The 17,486-nt window shown below is 64.7% G+C and overlaps 1 protein-coding gene across 1 annotated transcript; it reads left to right on the plus strand.

The window, feature by feature from the left end:
• Nucleotides 1-1,548: 1,548 nt before the first annotated feature.
• Nucleotides 1,549-9,044, plus strand: CNN2 (calponin 2). The gene is made up of 7 exons (XM_049639482.1): nt 1,549-1,664; nt 5,788-5,909; nt 6,381-6,447; nt 6,552-6,689; nt 7,366-7,482; nt 7,620-7,766; nt 8,281-9,044. The coding sequence occupies exons 1-7, from the start codon at nt 1,602-1,604 to the stop codon at nt 8,548-8,550; spliced, it is 924 nt and encodes a 307-aa protein (XP_049495439.1). The 5' UTR covers nt 1,549-1,601; the 3' UTR covers nt 8,551-9,044.
• Nucleotides 9,045-17,486: the final 8,442 nt, after the last annotated feature.

Consider the following 17,486-nt stretch of genomic DNA (forward strand, 5'->3'; position numbering starts at 1 on the left):
GATTCCCGTGCCCCAGCAGGACCCGCAGGGGGGCCATCTGGCTGCCCCCCCAGGGCCCTGCCGCCCTCAGAGCACCCCACCTCGATACCAACAATCCACATTACTCCCACACTCAGAGCTGCACCTTCCCGTTGTTGGCTCCCTGCCATGCACTGGTCCCCCCTTTCACAGATGGGGAAGCTGAGACCCAAAAGGGAAGGGACTCACCCGAGACCACCGGCTAGGACTTGAACCCTGAAGAAAGGACCTTCGGATGGAAGGAATCGGAAGGGTTGACAGATATCCAGGAAGTGGGGGCCAGGGAGGTGCGCTCCTCAGGGAAGGGGTAGGGGTGAGTCACCTCTGAGCCCTCGCAGAGCCCAACCAGCTGCTTGTCACGCGTGCCAAACTCCTACTCATGCTTTTAAACCCCGTCTCCCATGTCCCCTTTTACATGCAGCTTTCCTTGACACCTCTCCTGGTGCCTTCCCTTCCCTCCACTTTCCTTCATCCCTCTTTCAGGCTTGTCTTTCTGTCCTGTACCTGCCCACAGGGGCAGGGGTGGGGTCTGGGCCTGGCTCAGTCGTTCTAGGGACGGGCTGGACCAGAGCTAAGGTCTCCTGTGAGCCAGCATCTCCTAGCAAGGGACTGGCCCAGAAGCCAGGCTGGGGAGCATTTGAGGAGTGGATGAATGAGGGAGAGTGAGCTGCTGAGTAAGTGAATTCATTCATCCCGTCACCTATTTGTGAATTTATTGACCTATCGGTACAAGCACACACGGCCTGTCGAGAACCACGAGCGTGCCCGGCCTGGAAAACTTGGCAGCCTCAGCCCTACCCCAGGACATGCCAACCTCTCGTCTCTGTCCCACTGTCTTCCCACTCCCTGTCATCCCTCGGTGGGACATTCGAGGCCCCTTGTCATTGCTCGCCTTCCCCGGCCCATCGGGTTGATCCCCACGTGCTTTCAAGCACTGACGGTCTCTGCAGGGCTTGGCACCTTTGGTTCTGCCGGGAACGCTATCCCTTTTGGGCTGGCAAACTCCTACTCATCCATCAAAGCCCCAGCTGCAGCGGCCCCTCCTTGGAGGAGCCTGCCCTAGTTCCCTTGTCCACCACCCAGCTGTGGGAGTCCCAGGACCCGGGTGGACCGGGAGGCGCCTCAGTGTGACAGAGAGGGGTCCTCGTCCGTGCTCCAAGGTGCCAGAGTCCCACCCAACAGTGCCCCCCTTCGCGTCCTCGCGCAGAGGAGCAAACTTAGACGCAGGGAGGCTGCCGGCGCCGCCTGGGGTCTTCCAGCAGGGAGAGGGCAGGGGGGCCTCGTCTGGGCCGCCCGGAGCCCCTGCCCCTCCCCGCGTCCGCTTCCCGGCGGCTCGGACGGGACGAGGGGGCCCCTCCAGCCCTGGGGACGGGGCGCCCCGCCGGGGCGGGGGCGGGGCGGGGGTCGGGGCGGCGAGGGGCTCAGGAAGTCGGGCCGCAGGAATCCGACGCGGCCCGGCCTTATAAGGACAAGTGCGCGGGGGCCAATCAGCGGCGGGGGCGTGGCGCCGGGCCCCGCGCGTCCCCCGCCGCCCCGCGGGCTCGTCCCGTCCCGGCCCGGCCCGGCCCGTCCCGCCGCCAGCCATGAGCTCCACGCAGTTCAACAAGGGGCCCTCGTACGGGCTCTCGGCCGAGGTCAAAAACCGGGTGAGTGAGGGCGCGCCCTCCGCGCCCGCCGGGCTCCCCAACGTGGGGCGGGCAGCGAGCGCCCAGACCCGGGAGGAGGGTGGCCCTCCGACCCCCTACCGCCCGGGGTCCCCGGGGGCACCCTCCGGAGCCCCCCTCCCGGCCCCAATGTGGGGGAGCGGTCTGGCATCCCCCCGCATCTAGGAGTGCTTGGGTCTAACCCCTTCCCCTAGCGCTCCCCCACCTGAACCCCTCCCTCACTCTCAGCCCCACGGCCCTTCCCGCGTTTCCAGGCCCGAGAATGCCCCGAGGGGACCCCAGCAGCCCCCTCCTCATTCCCCGGCCACGCGGGCTTCAGGCGGGGAAGGGGAAGGGAGCGGGGCCAGTCCCCCGTTGTTTTCCAAGGGTGTGGCCCCCCCTCAGGAATTTCCCCACCTCTAACACCTGGGGTGGGGGGGCAGGACCAAGGGGGAAGTTGGACCTGGTGGTGGGGGGGTGCCCCTGCTCAGCTGCTTCTTGCTGACTTCCCTTTGTCCCCATCTGGCAAAGTTAAGGTGGTGGCAAAGGCGTGTTCAGGATGCTGGGGGTCCTGAGACCCGGGATGGGGCCTGGGGGAGACACTGTTTGAGAAAGCACTTGTTGGCTGGCTCAGAGAGCAGCAGACACTTCTGGAGGGTCACACAGCGGGGTCCAGCCTACGGAACGGAGAGCAGCGGGTGATCCCTGACCCAGGGAGATGGCCCTGGCCCGGGCCAGTCACTCTGGGTCCTTCCAGCAGGAGGGGAGCTTGTCCCTCCCACCGGGCACCTGGGAATGTGGCCCCACAGCCAGCAGCCCCCGGGAGCCTGCCTGGGCATGTGGAAGGCATAGCCTTGCCAGCCAGGGACCGGCACCTGTCCCACTGGCAGCCCGGGGATCGCGGACAGGAGGGGGACCGCGAGGGCCTCCTGAGCTCTGAGGAGCTGGCCTCAGCCCCTCGGACAGAGGGAGGCTGAGCCTTGGGGAACTAAGGCGCAGTGAGCAGGCTAAACCGCGTTCTTCACTCCAGCAATCGCTGGATGGGGTGACCGGTTACACCGCCCGTGCTGGTGCTGGTGAGTGGCCCACTCAGCCCCAAGGGAGGTTAAGAGCCGGGTCTGTGTGTGGGGCTCCCAAGAGATGTCACACGAGCTGCCCAGAACCACACACGGCTGCGAGCGGCAGAGTCAGGGCTGGAACCCAGACCTGCTGCACCCGCCGCCTGATGGCCACCCCCCTGCGTCTCCCGGGGCGGCAGGAAGTGGGTGAGGGCGTGGCACCCGGCCCGTGCGCAGGCAGTTTCCGCAGACGGAAGGGGCAGGTCGAGACCTGCAGTGTCTGGGATGAGGTCAGAAGGCGCCCGGTGACCAGCCCTCAGCTTGCAGGTCTGGAGAATGGGCAGGGCAGTGACTAGCTCGCCAGGGTCGCTGGGGCCGCACCAGAATGGGAAACCAGCTTCCTGGGGCTTCCGATCCACGCCGCGTCCACTTTACCAGCTACTTAAGAGGAGGTTAAGACCTCTGGACACCTCTGCCTGGCCCCCCGTGCCTCAGTTTACCCCTGGCTGGATGGCATGAAGGCAGGCTGATGTCCAGCGTCCCTCTGAGCAGTCACTCAATTTCCAGCCGGCTGGGGGGGGGGGTCTAGACCTCTGGGAACAGCTGGTCCCGATTTAGCAGGGAGGCAGCGGCTGCATTCCTGGCAGTTTGCGGTGAGGAGGAATGTGCTGAAGGCCGCTGTCCAGTGGGGGGAGGGGGAAGGGGGGAGGCGGCGGCCGCGGGTGGGGCTGGCCGGGCGCCTCTGCCCAGGACCGCGGCCCCCAGGAGCCATCAGGGGCCAGCCCCACAGGCACGCGCGGTGTCCAGACCAGCTGGCCTGTCTCAGGCTCAGCTTCTCCTTCTCAGGGCAGGGCCGCGGGGCTGTGGGAGCCAGGAGATGGGGGGTGGGCCAGGAGGATCGGGTTAGCGGGCCAGCCTCCCCGCCTTTGTCTCTGCTGTGCTCTGGTCAGCTCAGCCCTGATCCCATGTCGTGAGGTTTCTATGCAGGAGCCAAGAAGTGGGGCCCAGTTCAGGAGGCCCTGATGCAAACAATTCTGCACAGCTGGGGAAACTGAGGCACAGGGTGAGAACTGTGTCCATGCTCATAAGGGAGTTGGGAGCAGAGGTGAGAGTAGAAGTTGGGTCTGCAGAGGGCGGCTCTGGGGTCCTGGTCCCCTGGTAGGGGTGGAAGGACAGGAAGGGAGAGCGTCCAGGGCAGGGATCTGTGTGGGCAAATGTGTGCGGGCATCTCAGCAGCCGCCCTGGGGCTGTCCGTGTCTGCCCACACACTGGCTTGGGTCCCCCTGACTTGCTGTGGCTTCTCTGGGCCCCAGCTATCCTGGCTTTCTTGGCCTTGGGTGCCCCGAGGGAAACATGGTGTGTGTGTGTGTGTGTGTGTGTGTGTGTGTGTGTGTGAGAGAGAGAGAGAGAGAGAGCGAGCTGGTGGGTAATGGGTACTGTGTACTGATGGGAGACCGTGAACATTTTTGTCCATTTACCCAGGGACTGTGGAGACAGCACTGAGCTGGGCAGCAGAGTTTGAGGGATAGATCATAAGCAAGGAGGTATATCGTATAAAGGTAAAAGCTAGAAGGCAAATAAGGCAGAGTGGGGGAAAGAAGGGCACGAGGAGGGCTTTCCTAGCCAGGGTACTCAGGGAAACCCTCTCCAAGGAGGTAACCTTTAAGCTGGATCGGTGACTAGATTGAAGGGAGGGACCCAGCCATGCAAACATCTGAGCCAAAAGTGACAGCTTGTGCAAGGGTCCTGAGGCAGTAAGTGGTATGGTCAGTGTATGGAGCGGAGAAAGTTTTAGTGGTTCCTCAGTAAGTTTAACATAGGGTTACCATGTGACCCAGCAATTTCACTCCTAGAGACGCATCCAAAAGGATCGTATGTGAATATTCATGGCAGTGTCCTTCACTGTAGTCAAAGGTGGAAGCAACCCAAATGTCCATCCATGGATGAATGGGTAAATACAACGGGTCCATCCACACACTGAAACGTTACTCAGCCGTAAACAGGAGCGAGGCGCCCACACCCGCCGCCCCGCGGGCGGACCCCGAACACACGACGCTCAGGGAGGGAACCTGACACGAGAGGCCACGCGGGCTGTGAGTCCACGTGTGTGAAATGTCCAGAACGGGCTCGTCCAGGGGCGGGAAGGGGCTCGTGGGGGCCAGGGGGTGGGGGGTGGCTGCTCTTGGGGACAGGGTTTCTTTTGGAGACATGGAATGTTCTGGAATTAGACTATGGTGGTGGTTGCATAATATCGTATGTTAAAAACTACTGATGGTTTACTGTTTTTTTTCGAGAGCATGCTCATGAGCCAGGGAGAAAGAGAGACGATGTTAAGCAGGCTCCACACTCAGCGCAGAGGCTAATTCAGGGCTTGATCTCACGACCCCGGGATCATGACCTGAGCTGAAATCAAGAGTCGGATGCTCAACCGAGCCACCCAGGCGTCCCTGAGCTGTTCACTTAAACATGGTTAAAATGATAAATGTTATGTTATTGTTCTCTCACCACAATTTAAAAACCGCAACAGAGGGGCGTCTGGCCGGCTCAGTCAGAGCATGTGACTCTTGACCTTGGGGTCGTGAGTTCTAGCCCCACGTTGGGTGTAGAGATTACTTGCAAAAAAGGTTTTTTTTAATAAATAAAATAGGGGCGCCTGGGTGGCTCAGTCAGGTAAGCGTCGGACTTCGGCTCAGGTGATGATCTCATGGTCTGTGGGTTCGAGCCCCGCGTTGGGCTCTGTGCTGACAGCTCGGAGCCTGGAGCTGCTTCGGATTCTGTGTGTGTGTGTGTGTGTGTCTCTCTCTCTCCCTCTCAAAAATAACCATTAAAACAATAAATAGACAGACAACAGACAAGAGCGGGGTTCTCCAGTGCAGGGAGAGCAGGGCGCCGCCAGGGCGTGGGGGCGGGACCGGAAGGAGCCCAGAGCAGGTGTTTCGGGACCGGAAGGAGCGAGAGCAGGTGTTTGTCGCCAGAGGTGGGGGCGTGTCTGAGCCTGCGAAGGGGGAGCGGCCCCGCCCTCCCGGAGCTCCCCAGCTGACCGCACCCCGTGTCCTCTGCCCACCCAGCTCCTGTCCAAATATGACCCCCAGAAGGAGGCCGAGCTCCGTAGCTGGATCGAGGGACTCACCGGCCTCTTGATTGGGCCCGACTTCCAGAAGGGTCTCAAGGACGGCGTTGTCTTGTGCACGTGAGTGCGGTGGGCAGGTGCCGGTGGCCCTGACGGTGTGCGCTTCGAGGTCACACGGTCCCATGGCCCCAGGGCTGGCTTTCCCCGCAGCGGGTCTCGGGTCTCGGGTCCTGCTTGTCTTTCGCCTTCTCGCGTGGCCGCTTGGGGGCGGCTCTCTGGCAGCCAACGTTCTCACCTCACACCTGCCCTCGGGTGGGAGCCTCCGCGTTCCTGGGCCCTTCCTCCCTGCGTCCTGCTCGGGTGGCTTCGGACATCCCTGGGCGTGCAAGTCCGCAGACTCGCCCCCCACGACAGTGGTTGCCACACTCGGGCCCTCTGCTCCCTTGCGGGTGAAGATTACATCCCAGGCGGGGAAACTGAGGCCTGGAGTGAGGTTGCTTGGGAAGGCATGAGTGTGGCAAGAGTACAGTTCGTTTCTCGGGTCTCTGAGGCTCCCCTGCGCTAACGGAGGGTCCTGTCCCCCCTCCCCAGACTCATGAATAAGCTTCAGCCAGGCTCTGTGCCCAAGATCAACCGCTCCATGCAGAACTGGCACCAGGTGAGGCGCCCGCGGGCAGCAGGAGGGGGCAGCTGACCCACCACGTGTGGCGGGCGGGTGGGCGGGCCGGGTGGCCTCACGCTCCTTCTCCCGCCTTCTCCCAGCTGGAAAACCTCTCGAACTTCATCAAGGCCATGGTCAGCTACGGCATGAACCCCGTGGACCTGTTCGAGGCCAACGACCTGTTCGAGAGCGGGAACATGACCCAGGTGCAGGTGTCCCTTCTGGCCCTGGCCGGGAAGGTGAGGCCCAGAGACGGCACCAGCCACCTCGGACTGCGTGCTGGACAAGGCAGGCACGGTCCGCCCAGTCGCGGACTCACGGTCTCAAGGGAGGAGACGAGGAACAGATCTTTTACTTAAAAAATAAAAAACCAACTTTATATTTGAGAGCAGTTTTAGGTTCGCAGCAAAGTTGAGAGGAAGGTGCTGAGATTTGCCGCGTGCCTCCTGGCCCCGCGCGCACGGCCGCCCCATGGGGTGGCACTGTGTCCCTCAGGGGACATTTGTCACAATCCGTGAAGCTCCGTGGACACGCCATTGTCAGCCAGAGTTCATCCCCGAGTCACCCTGGATAGATTAGAAATACGTCACATGTTGTGGGAAACACCCTGAGCACAGGAGGATCCGGCCAGTGCGTGGGGTCTAGTGACCAGGGAGGAGCGAGGGGCAGGTGTCCCTGCCCGGCGAGCTGCTGGCGGGTCGGGTAGGAGGGGTGGGCAGTGAGGATGCCCCCCGCCCCCCGAGTCCTTGTCCTGAGCTGTCAGACCGCTGGTGGCTGAGGCGCTGGGTGGCTGGTGGGTGGGGGCGGGTGGGAGCCCGTCCCCGTGCCTCCCCCAGAGTTGCACAGTCTGAGCCCGGTGCAAGGGGCTCCGCTGCCCCCCACCACTTTGATGCTCCCAACACCCCTCCCCTCCAGGCCAAGACGAAGGGGCTGCAGAGCGGCGTGGACATTGGCGTCAAATACTCAGAGAAACAGGAGCGCAACTTTGATGATGCCACCATGAAGGCGGGCCAGTGCGTCATCGGGCTCCAGGTGGGCTCCCGGTGCCTCTGACCCTGGCCCGCCCCGGTGGGGTGGGGGCTTCTAATGTGACCCGGGCCCGATGAGCCCAGGGCGGGGCCTAGAGGCCTGGCGGGGGCACCTGACCTCTCCTGCCCGCCTCCCTGCAGATGGGCACAAACAAGTGTGCCAGCCAGTCGGGCATGACAGCTTATGGGACGAGAAGGCATCTGTATGACCCGAAGAACCACATCCTGCCACCCATGGACCACTCAACCATCAGCCTCCAGATGGGCACAAACAAGTGTGCCAGCCAGGTGGGGCTCCCCGGGCCCCCCGGGCCCCACCTCCCTGCGTGCTCTTAGCCTTGTCCCCACGCGTGCCTGTCACTGAGAGTCCCGCTCTGGAGTTCCCTCCGACCTCTCTGCCAGCTTGCTGTGTGTCCCGGGGAAGTTACTAGCCGGCCCTGTGCCTCACCTGCCCCTCCCTCCCCAGGATTGCCCAGGGGCTCCGTGCAACCCTGGTATCTTCGGATCTGCTGATTCTCACTTTCCTGCCACCTGGCATGTGCCAGTACGATGGTCTTGGAAGTCTTGGGTTCTTGGGACGCCTCGGCCCTCACCTGGGGAGCTCCCTGGCTGGCAGGGAGAGCCGGGCCCATACAGTCGGCACAGAGGGCGAGAGAGGGCGTCCAGGCAGGGCTGGGGGGGGGGGACCCGCGGGAGCCTGCGCGACGTTCAGACCCAGACGGAGTTGGCGCGGGGGCAGGGGTGGGTGTGGCCTCCGTTGGCCCTCCTCCGCCGCCCTCACGCTGTCTCTCCTCCTGTGCAGGTGGGCATGACGGCCCCCGGGACCCGGCGGCACATCTACGACACCAAGCTGGGGACCGACAAGTGTGACAACTCGTCCCTGTCCCTGCAGATGGGCTACACTCAGGGCGCCAACCAGAGCGGCCAGGTGTTCGGCCTGGGCCGGCAGATCTATGACGCCAAGTACTGCCCGCAGGGCCCGGCGGCCGATGGGGGTGCGGTGGCTGCAGGCGACGGCCCAGCGGAGGCCCCGGAATACGCCCCCTACCGCCAGGAGGAGGCGGGCCACTGAGCCGCCGGAGCGGGGCGCCTCCCCACCTCACGCTGTGTGCTTCTCGCGTTTTTCTGTTTTCCTCTTGTGTTTCTGCTTGTCTGTGGGGAAGGGGTGGAGGTAGATCGGTGGGCGGGGTGTCCGCCAGAGCACCTCCCGCCAGCGAGTTTCCCAGCAGGCTTTGGGCTGGACTGGGGGGTGGAGGTGTCGGGGGAAGAAACCTGGGCAGGGAGGGGCCCTGCCCCGAATGGTTTCCGGTCGCCTTTCCCTCTCTTCCCTTTTCTCTGCCGATCAGTTTGTGGTTTCTGTGCCCACAGAAGCTTCGGGCAGTTTTAATGAAAGAAAAATAATATTTTTTGCAGGGGAGTGGGGGGCGGGGTTTGGAGATGGTGGAAGGGGATGCCGCCGAGAAGGAAGCAGGTCCCCTGGGAGAGGGCAGGGCCACAGTCCCCAAGTATTTTAGGTCTTGTGAGGACCTAGCAGTCTCAGTCACCCGTAGCCCACCCCCCTCCCCCAGGGCCTAGCAGAGAAACTGAGGCCCAGGCAGGACAACAGAGTTCTGCCTGGTGGACACAAAGCCAGGCCCGCCCCCCACCCTTCCTCTACTTGTCCCCATTCCTCTGCCAAGTACTGCACAGGGATCCCCACCCGGAGGTCCTCCCTGGGGACTGGCCCCCATCCAGGAGCCCTGGGACCAAGAGATAATGTGAAATGTCAACTGTGGACCAAAGGCAATAAAAACCTCTTTTTAGGAAGAAACTACTGGGAGAGTTGGGAGTCTGCGGCAACCTGGGGGTGGGGGTGTGGCGGGGGGCCCTGGGGGTGGGCACTGGACCAGCATCTAAGGAGGTCCTCAGGGCTGCGCAGCGGAGCTAAGAGCGGAGGCCCAGGGCACTGGTGAGTGTGGGTTGAAAAAGTGCTTTGCGGGTCAGGACCTGCGTGGTGGAAAGAGGCGGGCCTGCCTGCTGGCTAGAAAGGTGAGCCCCGCAACCCCATGTCCCAGCCCACAGACAGCTCCACCTGCAGCCCCCAGGGGTTGCTCGGGCTGTTCACTAGGCCCGCAGTTCCGGAAGCGGCAAACTCCTACACATCCTCAAAGCCCCAACGCCAAGCCCACCTCCCTTTTCTCAGGGATCCTCCCAGTATATCTGCTTGCTCCCCGGTCGGTGCCTTCAGAGCTGTGGGTCCATACACGTGCTTCGTCTTCACCATGGTCTTGGGAAATCTACCCAGTCTTCTAGAAAGGGATTCGGAGGTATTCCTCAAAATGCAGTGACCGTTATGACCCAGGACTCTAATCTTGGAATGCTGGGCCCCCCCTTCCCCCTTCCACCATGGCCGGGCCCACTGTAGGGACCAAAGGAATGTTTGTGGGATTGACAAATGATGACCAATGGAACCCCCACCTTGTGGATGGACAAGTGGAGTCCCAGCAGGGTCACGAAGGGAGTCTGGCTAGGCCGGGGTCCCCCAGAATAGAGTGGGGAGAAAGGGACCTCGTAAGACGGGGAGCTGCTGCACTGCCGGCGGGTACGCAATGTGGGGAGACAGCCCGGCCGGCCTGTCGGGGGGTCGGCCAGCGCGGGGTGAGCCGGCGACCCAGCGCCCCAAGGTGACGCAGCAAGAGGAGAGCGGCCCCTTTAAGAAACCCGGCTCTGCGCGGCCTCCTTCCACGGCGCGCGTGGATCGGGCGGGCCCGGCCTGTGAGTGGCAGGGATGGCAGCCAATAGTAGGGGGCGGGGGGCGGGGCCGGGCGCGGCCCCGGGCTTCCCAGGCCCAGGAGGTGAACTGCTGGGGTTTAGGGCTCGCTGCGGGAGACGCCTCTTAAAGGGGCCGCGACCCCGGGCTCTTGTCGGGCGCAGGGAAGGCGGCCAGAGATGCGGGCTGGAAAGGTGAGAGGGTCCCGGGGTGCGGATGGGTGGGAGGAAGGCAGGTTCCCTGGGAATTAGGGGGTGGGGGCGGAGTCCACACCTCCCCACCTCCCCGCCCCCGGTGGGTGTGAGCGGCGAGGGGCGGCAGAACGGGGCACTAATTCTGCAGGGCATTGGACTCACCTGACGGGTATTTGCCGACAGACACCTGCAGCCCCTCTCCGCGTTAGAACTCCGACAAGCCCTCTGCCCCACTGGAAAAACGGAGGCTTCCCCCACCCCAGCTCCCACCCGATGTAGAGTCCTCCAGTGGGGGGTCGGGGGTCCCGGGTCCTAGTTCCAGCCTCGACCGGGGCCTGTGGCAACGCCCTGCCCCCCGGCAGCACAATAATGAAGTAGGCCAGAGCTGGACAGGTGTAACCAAAGCGGGGATCAGGAATTGCTGGTTCCAGGAGCCGCAGCGCTGCCTCTCCGCCTAACTCTTTCTCTGCGTCTTGTGGTTCTTAACGATAAATGATACACGAGGGGTGGGTGGAGCTGGGGCCCTGCCCCCGCGGGGTGGCTGGGAGCCTGGTGTGTAAAATGTTCAGCACGGTGAACACTTTGCTGTTATCACTGGGTTAGAGCTGGGGCTGGGGGGCGGGGATCTTTCCCAGGACGCGGGATGAGGCTGGGGGCCAGGACCTGGCAGCCCCCAAAGGGGCTCAAAGTGGAGTCGTGACGAGTCAAGCCGAGGCTCCTCCCCCTCAGGAATTAGTTGGTAGCCTTTTGGACCCCAGCCCTGCAGCGAGCGACAGCCCAGGCAACCAATCAGGTGCGGGGACGGCTTCGGGCAGGGCTCCCATTGGCCCGCTCCGCCCCTCCGGGGACAGAAGGGACCCTTAAATAAGTGCCTGCTGTTCGGCTCCAAGCAGAGCTTCCAGGAACCCTGCACCACGAGCTAGAGGAACGAGGTTCAGGGAGGGCCAGGGGTTGCCCGCAGCCACACAGTGCGTCTCAGCCGGACCCTCCGTCGTGGGCTCTGTGCATTCCCACCATGGCCTTCTGGACACAGCTAATGCTGCTGCTTTGGAAAAATGTCCCGTATGGCAGGAGACAGCCGGTAATGCCAGGACAGATGGGCCAGGGCGGGGCGGCCCCGGCGTCCCCCACGGTCCCCCCCACGGTCCCCCCCTCCCCCGCCTCTTCTGCCCCTCTCCCAGATCCAGCTCTTGGTGGAGTTGCTGGGGCCTCTGTTTCTCTTCTTCATCCTGGTGGCTGTATGCCACTCCCACCCCCGACTGGAGCAACACAAGTGTAAGCCCCCCCCACCCCCCACCCCGGGACCGGGCCCTTTGCGGGGGAGAGGGGAGGCACTGGGTCACCCTATCCACAGGGTCCCGTGAGCGTCAGAGAGCGCGAGTCTGAGTGAGCACTCTGTCCGCGAGGGTGCAGACACGATGGGGGTGCAGGCGAAGCTCCCCACGCCCAACGTCCCCACAGGCCACTTCCCCAACAAGCCGCTGCCCTCGGCCGGCACCCTACCCGGCTCCAGGCTCTCATCTGCAGCATGAACGACACCTGCTTCCCGCAATCCGCGCCCGCTGAGCAGCCAGGTGTCCTCAGCAACTTCAAGGACACCCTGTGAGCGAGCGGGGGTGGGTGCGGCAGCCACAGGCACGAGGGTGTCTGCTGAGCCTCCACCTGGTGCTCTCTCTGCCCCCAGCGTCCTCTGGCTCCTGGCAGATGCCCACACCCTCCTCGGGGTGGGGGACAAGAGCCCACAGGATGCTGGCCAGCCTGGGAAAGCTAATGCCAATGCTGAGAGCGGCGGGCGGAGCAGGTGAGGAGGCCAGGGCCCTTTGGCCGGCAGGGATGCTCTCTGAGCCTCCACCTGCCCGGCTGGGTCATGGGCACAGGGCGGGAGCGGTCTCGGGCCAAGCTTCGCCTAAACTCGTGCTTCTGTGTGTTCCTCTCCCAGCCCGGCCTCAGCCAAGCGACCGGCTGCGGGACCGCCTGCCCCTGACCACTGAGCTACTGGGGACACTGCTTCGAGAGATGAGATGGGGTGGGGCGAGACCAGGTGACTCTGGGATGCTGCCCTCAGGGTCCTCAGCCTGACCTTCTGTCACGTGCTCTGCTCAGCTCCCACCGTGGCCTTCTGGGCTTCCCCATCCTGGCCAGGGGCCTCTGGTTCCAGCTTCCAGGCCTTTTCCTGGGCTGTCCCTGGCTCCTGGAGGGACGAGGGACGGGTGCCCAGATGGGCTGTGTCCAGCATGGTGGTGAAGTGTCCGGCCCGTGAGGCCTTGCATGAGTCCACGTGCCTCTCGGAGGCTCCGTTTCCCTATTTGTAAAACGGGATCTTCGGGAGCTTGGCAAACTGCTACACCCCCGGTGAGAATGCCATCGAGGTCATTATCGCCCTTGTGGGCTTTCTCCCCAGCAATCCCTGGGGTCCGGGCTGGACCAAACCCGGGAGTCCGTGAGGAGCTTCCTGGAGGCAGCAGAGAACGTGGCCCAGGAGGTAAGCGGCCCACTCACCCTCCACCCCAGCCGGGAGGCCGAGAGGGGAAGCTGCCGGGATGGGGAGGTCCTGGGAGGGCTTGGGCAGAAGGGGCGAGGGAGAAGGTGCTCCTGGCAGGGTCCTTCCCCGGTCGAGGCTGGGTGGCATCCTTGGTGACCTCCCCAGCTCCTGGCACTGCCCGGCCTGGTGGAGCTGCGGGCGCTGCTGCGGAGACCTCAAGGGACTAGCCGGCCCACGGAGGCCGTGTCGGAAGTCCTCTGCGGTGCCAAGGGCCCTGGCATCCCGGGGGGGCCTCCCTCGACTGGTAGGAGGCCACCCACCTGAAGGAGTTGGTGGGGCAGGAGCCCGCCCCGGGCCTGCCCGACAGCAGCCTGAGTGAGTGACTGACCTCTAGTCTGGGAAGTGGGGCAGTGGGAATGGGGGCAGGGCCTCACGGTGCCCCCGTCCCAGGCCCTGCCTCTGCTGAGCTGATGGGGTCGCTGGAAACCCACCCACTGTCCCTCCTGCTCTGGAGGCGCCTGAAGCTGCTAGTCCTGGGGGAAGTGGCTTCACCAGGCGGCTCACGGCCCAGGTAAGGGCAGGAGTGGTCCTGGGTCCCTCCCTTAACCCAGGGAGGCTGTGCCAGGCCAGAGGGGGGGGCCCTGACCCCGGAGGCTTCCTGAGATGGGTGGTGGACTCAAGGTGAAGTTAGAGTTTCCCAGATTGCGGGCAGAGGAACAGAATGCACCAGTGCTCAGAGCCACGGGCTGGAGCAAAACGGGAGAGGTAGGCAGGGGTCCTCAGAGCAGGGGAGGGTCGAGAAAGGGCTGGCCTGGCATTTATCTTGGTGCCCACCTGCCACAGGGGAACCGGACCTTCTAGAAGCTGGCTCTACTGAAGGGCCTCCAGGAGGCTGGGGTGTGCTGGGACCCCAGCTCTTCAACTACTTGAACGACAGTACAAACGTGGCCATGTGGCAGGTTGGGCCAGGTCAGAGGACAGCAGGTTCATCCAGGGCCTCCCTGGGCCCATCATCCCTGCCCAGGATGTGGGGGCGAGTGTGCAGGCGGCTTGTGGAATCCAGGGGAGCTCAGGGAGGGGGACCCAACTTGGAGCAGTGCCCCATTCCAAGGAAAGCCTGGGGAGGGCCACAGCTTGGCCCTGCAGAAATCTGATGGCCGAGCTGGGCCGCGCCCTGGGGTCCCCGAGGAAGAAGCGCCGCCTGGCCCTGAGGTTCCGGGGAGGATCCGGGCACCCAGGACCCACACCCAGGCCCTTCCTCGGTGTGTGACCCTGGACAAGCTGGAGGCGGCACCCTCAGAGGCAGCCCTGATGGCGCGGGCCCTGGAGTTGCTCGCGGAGCACCACTTCTGGGCCGGCATCGTCTTCTGGGGCCCGAGGGACCTTTGGACCCCGCACAGCTCGCAGGCCCTGGTCACCTGCACATGAAGATCCGCGTGGACATCGACGCCTTCGCGAGAACCAATAAGATCAGGAACAGGTGGGGGTGGACCCGAGTGTGGTGGGCGGGGCCATCCCCGCCTACAGGAGCCTGGGATGGGTGGAGCCCAGGACTCCTTGGGCCAATTGGGGTCTACTGTGTGTGGGGTCTCCGTGGGGCGTGGCCCAGGGCTTCCCGGGCGGGGGCAGCACCTAGCGCTCCCGGACGAGATGCAGGCAGGCGGGCACAGACGTGTGTGCTCGAGAGTTAAGGTGGTGATGGGCGGGGCCGTGGGGATCCCCGGCCTCTCCCCGCAGCCCACCACCGTGCCCCATGCAGGTTCTGGGACCCGGCCCGGCTGCTGACCCCTTGACAGACCTGCGCTATGTGTGGTGTGGCTCAGCGGCACCGAGGACCTTGCAGGCCTCTACCCGCAGCAGACGCCCTCCCCGTGCTAGCGGATGACGCCTGAGCGCCGCCTCCCTGCTCATCCACCCCCCTGCTCATCCACCCCCCTGCTCATCCACCCCCCTTCCGCCGCCAGATCTCGGCTCGGGCTCCGTTTGGAACATTCATGCGGTTGAGGCTGCGAGCCACTGGTTTGGAAGGACCACTCCCTGTGACCTGTAGCGGGAGGAACCGGGATCCCGGAGGGGCTGGGGTCCGGGGGGGGGGGGGGGGGGGGGCAGGGAGAACGCGGCCTGTGAGGACAGCTGGGATCCTAAGGCTGGAACAGGGGTCAGGGGACATCCGGGGCCCAGCTGCGCCTTTGGATCTCCAGTGCCCGTGGGGGCTGCGCGGGGTCTCTGGCCTCCACCGCAGCCGCGCCCCTGCCTCAGGGTCCTGCGTGTACAGAGCCGGTCGCTGCCGCTTTTCCTGACGCCTGGATCCACTCCGTGGCGCCGGCGGGGAAGGCCGTGGTGCGAGGGAAGGAAAGGAGGCTGCGCCACACGATGCAGGCCCTGGGGCTCGGCAGCGCGGTGCTGTGGCTCGGCTGGTTCCTCAGCTGCCACTCGCCCTTCCTCGGCAGCACCGCGCTGCTCGTGCTGGTGCCCAAGGTGCGCACGCCTCGGCCTTCCCGGCTGCGGGGTGGGTGCGCGCGCGCGCGCGGGCCCCTGGGCAAATCCCGGAGCCTGAGGAGCCGTATTCGCCCTTCGCAGCTCGGGGACATCCTCCCCCATAGCCACCCGGCCGTGGTCTTCTTGTTCTTGGCGGCTTTCGCCGTGGCCACCGTGGTCCAGAGCTTCCTTCTGAGCGCCCGATTCCCCCGCGCCAACCTGGCGGCCGCGTGCGGAGGCCTGGCCTACTTCGTGCTCCGTCCGCCCTACGTGCTGTGCGTGGCCTGGCGAGACCGGCTGCCTGCGGGTGGTCTCTGGCTGTGGTGAGACCCGGGGTGGCCGGGTGCGGGGGAGGGGGGGAGGCCCTGAGCTGCGTTTGCTCGCTGACGCCCCTGTCCCCACCACAGTCTTCTGTCGCCACCACAGTCTTCTGTCGCCTGTGGCCTCGGGGTTCGGCTGCGAGAGCCTGGCGCTGCCAAAGGAGCAGGGTGAAGGCGCCCAGTGGCACAGGGCGGGCACCGGGCCCGCCCCTGGCGTCTTCAGCCCTGCCCAGGTCTCTGGCATCCTGCTGCTCGACGCTGTGCTCTATGGGCTCGCCACTTGGTACCTAGAGGCCGTCTCCCCGGTTGGGTGGGGATGGAGGGTGGGGTAGGGACACAGGGCAGGGGCGTACCTGCAGAAGGGCGGCCGGGCTGAGGGCCTTGGCGAGCCGGGGCAGGGCTGAGGGGCCGCTTGGTGCCTGGAGGCAGTCCTGGGCGGCTCTTCCTGGCAACTAGGCCCAGGGGGCTGCGTTCGAGGGACGGCCTGAGGCAGGCCGATGGGGTCCTGGCCAGGCCCTCCCACCTGGATGCCCTGATCCCGGGCGCGTGGTCAGAAGCTGGCACACCCCAGGGTGATGAGCTCAAGAGTAACAGAGCACCGCTCCTCCCAGGCCAGTATGGGATCCCCAAACCGTGGAACTTTCCCTTTCGGAGAAGCTATTGGTTTGGACCTTGTTCTCCCAAGGGCTCCACCCCGCCTCCCACCCCGAAGGACCCAGAGGGTGAGCCACGAGGAGACCTGACGGCCGCTTCCCTGTCTGTATGCCCCATGTCCCCCAAAGACCCAGGTTCCTACAGGGCCCGGTCCTCTGCACACCTCCCCCCCCCCCCCCCAGGCTCCGTGAGGCTCCCCTAATGCCCATAGGCCCCAGCCTTGATGGGCCCCTGACTCCACAGGCCAGCATTTGTGGCCTCCCAGGTCCCGCAGAGCACCCCCTACAAAGGGCTCCCGTGGTCGAGCCTGCCCTCCTCCCGCAGTGCCGACAGAAGAGGTCCCGCCCGGCTGGATTCCGGGGGTCTCCGTACGGGGCCTGGAGAAACGCTTTCCTGGCACCCCCCAGCCAGCCCTGCGTGGGCTCAGCCTGGACTTCTGCCAGGGCCAGATCACCGCCTTGCTGGGCCACAACGGAGACGGCAAGGCCACCGTGCTGTGGGTGGTTGCCAGTGTCCTAATTTCCCCCTGGCCTCAGCTGGCACATCTACTCAATGGGAGAGGTGTCTGGGGTCTCCACAGGGGAAGTCGGGACCCCCGATCCACTTGGGGTACACGGCGGATAGACAACCGTGTTCTCCGAGCCTCAGTTTTCCTCCTTTATAGAACGGGGACATAACACACCTCGAGTCTGGGCACACAGTAGGTGCCTTTTAAGTGCTTTTGCCCCTTCTCTGGGGGTCTCCGTTTCCTCCTCTGAAGGGGCAGCTGCTCTGAGACCCCTTCACCCCCAGGTCCCTACCGAGTGGCCTCTTTCCACCCACTGGTGGCTCTGCCCGCATCCTGGGCCACGATGTCCAGTCCAGAATGGAAGCCGTCCGGCCCCACCTGGGCGCCTGCCCGCAATACGACGTGCTGTCTGACGTGCGTCTCGGCGGGCCCGGGGGTGCAGCGTCAGGGGTGGCGGGGCTGGGTGTTCTTGGGGCTCTGCCTGCCACGGGGGCCGTTGTTCCGGCGCGTGGCTGCAGGCTGACCTTGGAGGAGCACATCTGGGCGGCCGAAGGGCCTGAGTGCAGGAGCTGTGAGCCCCGAGGAGGCCCGTCTACTGCGGGACGTGGGGCCTGTCCCCACGC

Source organism: Panthera uncia, chromosome A2 (assembly GCF_023721935.1).
Source record: "Panthera uncia isolate 11264 chromosome A2, Puncia_PCG_1.0, whole genome shotgun sequence".
In the NCBI taxonomy this organism is placed as follows: Eukaryota; Metazoa; Chordata; class Mammalia; order Carnivora; family Felidae; genus Panthera; species Panthera uncia.

Coding starts and splice junctions, on each gene's coding strand:
- CNN2 (XM_049639482.1), top strand. CDS start 1,602: ATGAGCTCCACGCAGTTCAACAAGGGGCCCTCGTACGGGCTCTCGGCC. Junction 5,910..6,380: donor GACGGCGTTGTCTTGTGCAC/GTGAGTGCGGTG, acceptor CCCCCTCCCCAG/ACTCATGAATAAGCTTCAGC. Junction 6,448..6,551: donor CCATGCAGAACTGGCACCAG/GTGAGGCGCCCG, acceptor GCCTTCTCCCAG/CTGGAAAACCTCTCGAACTT.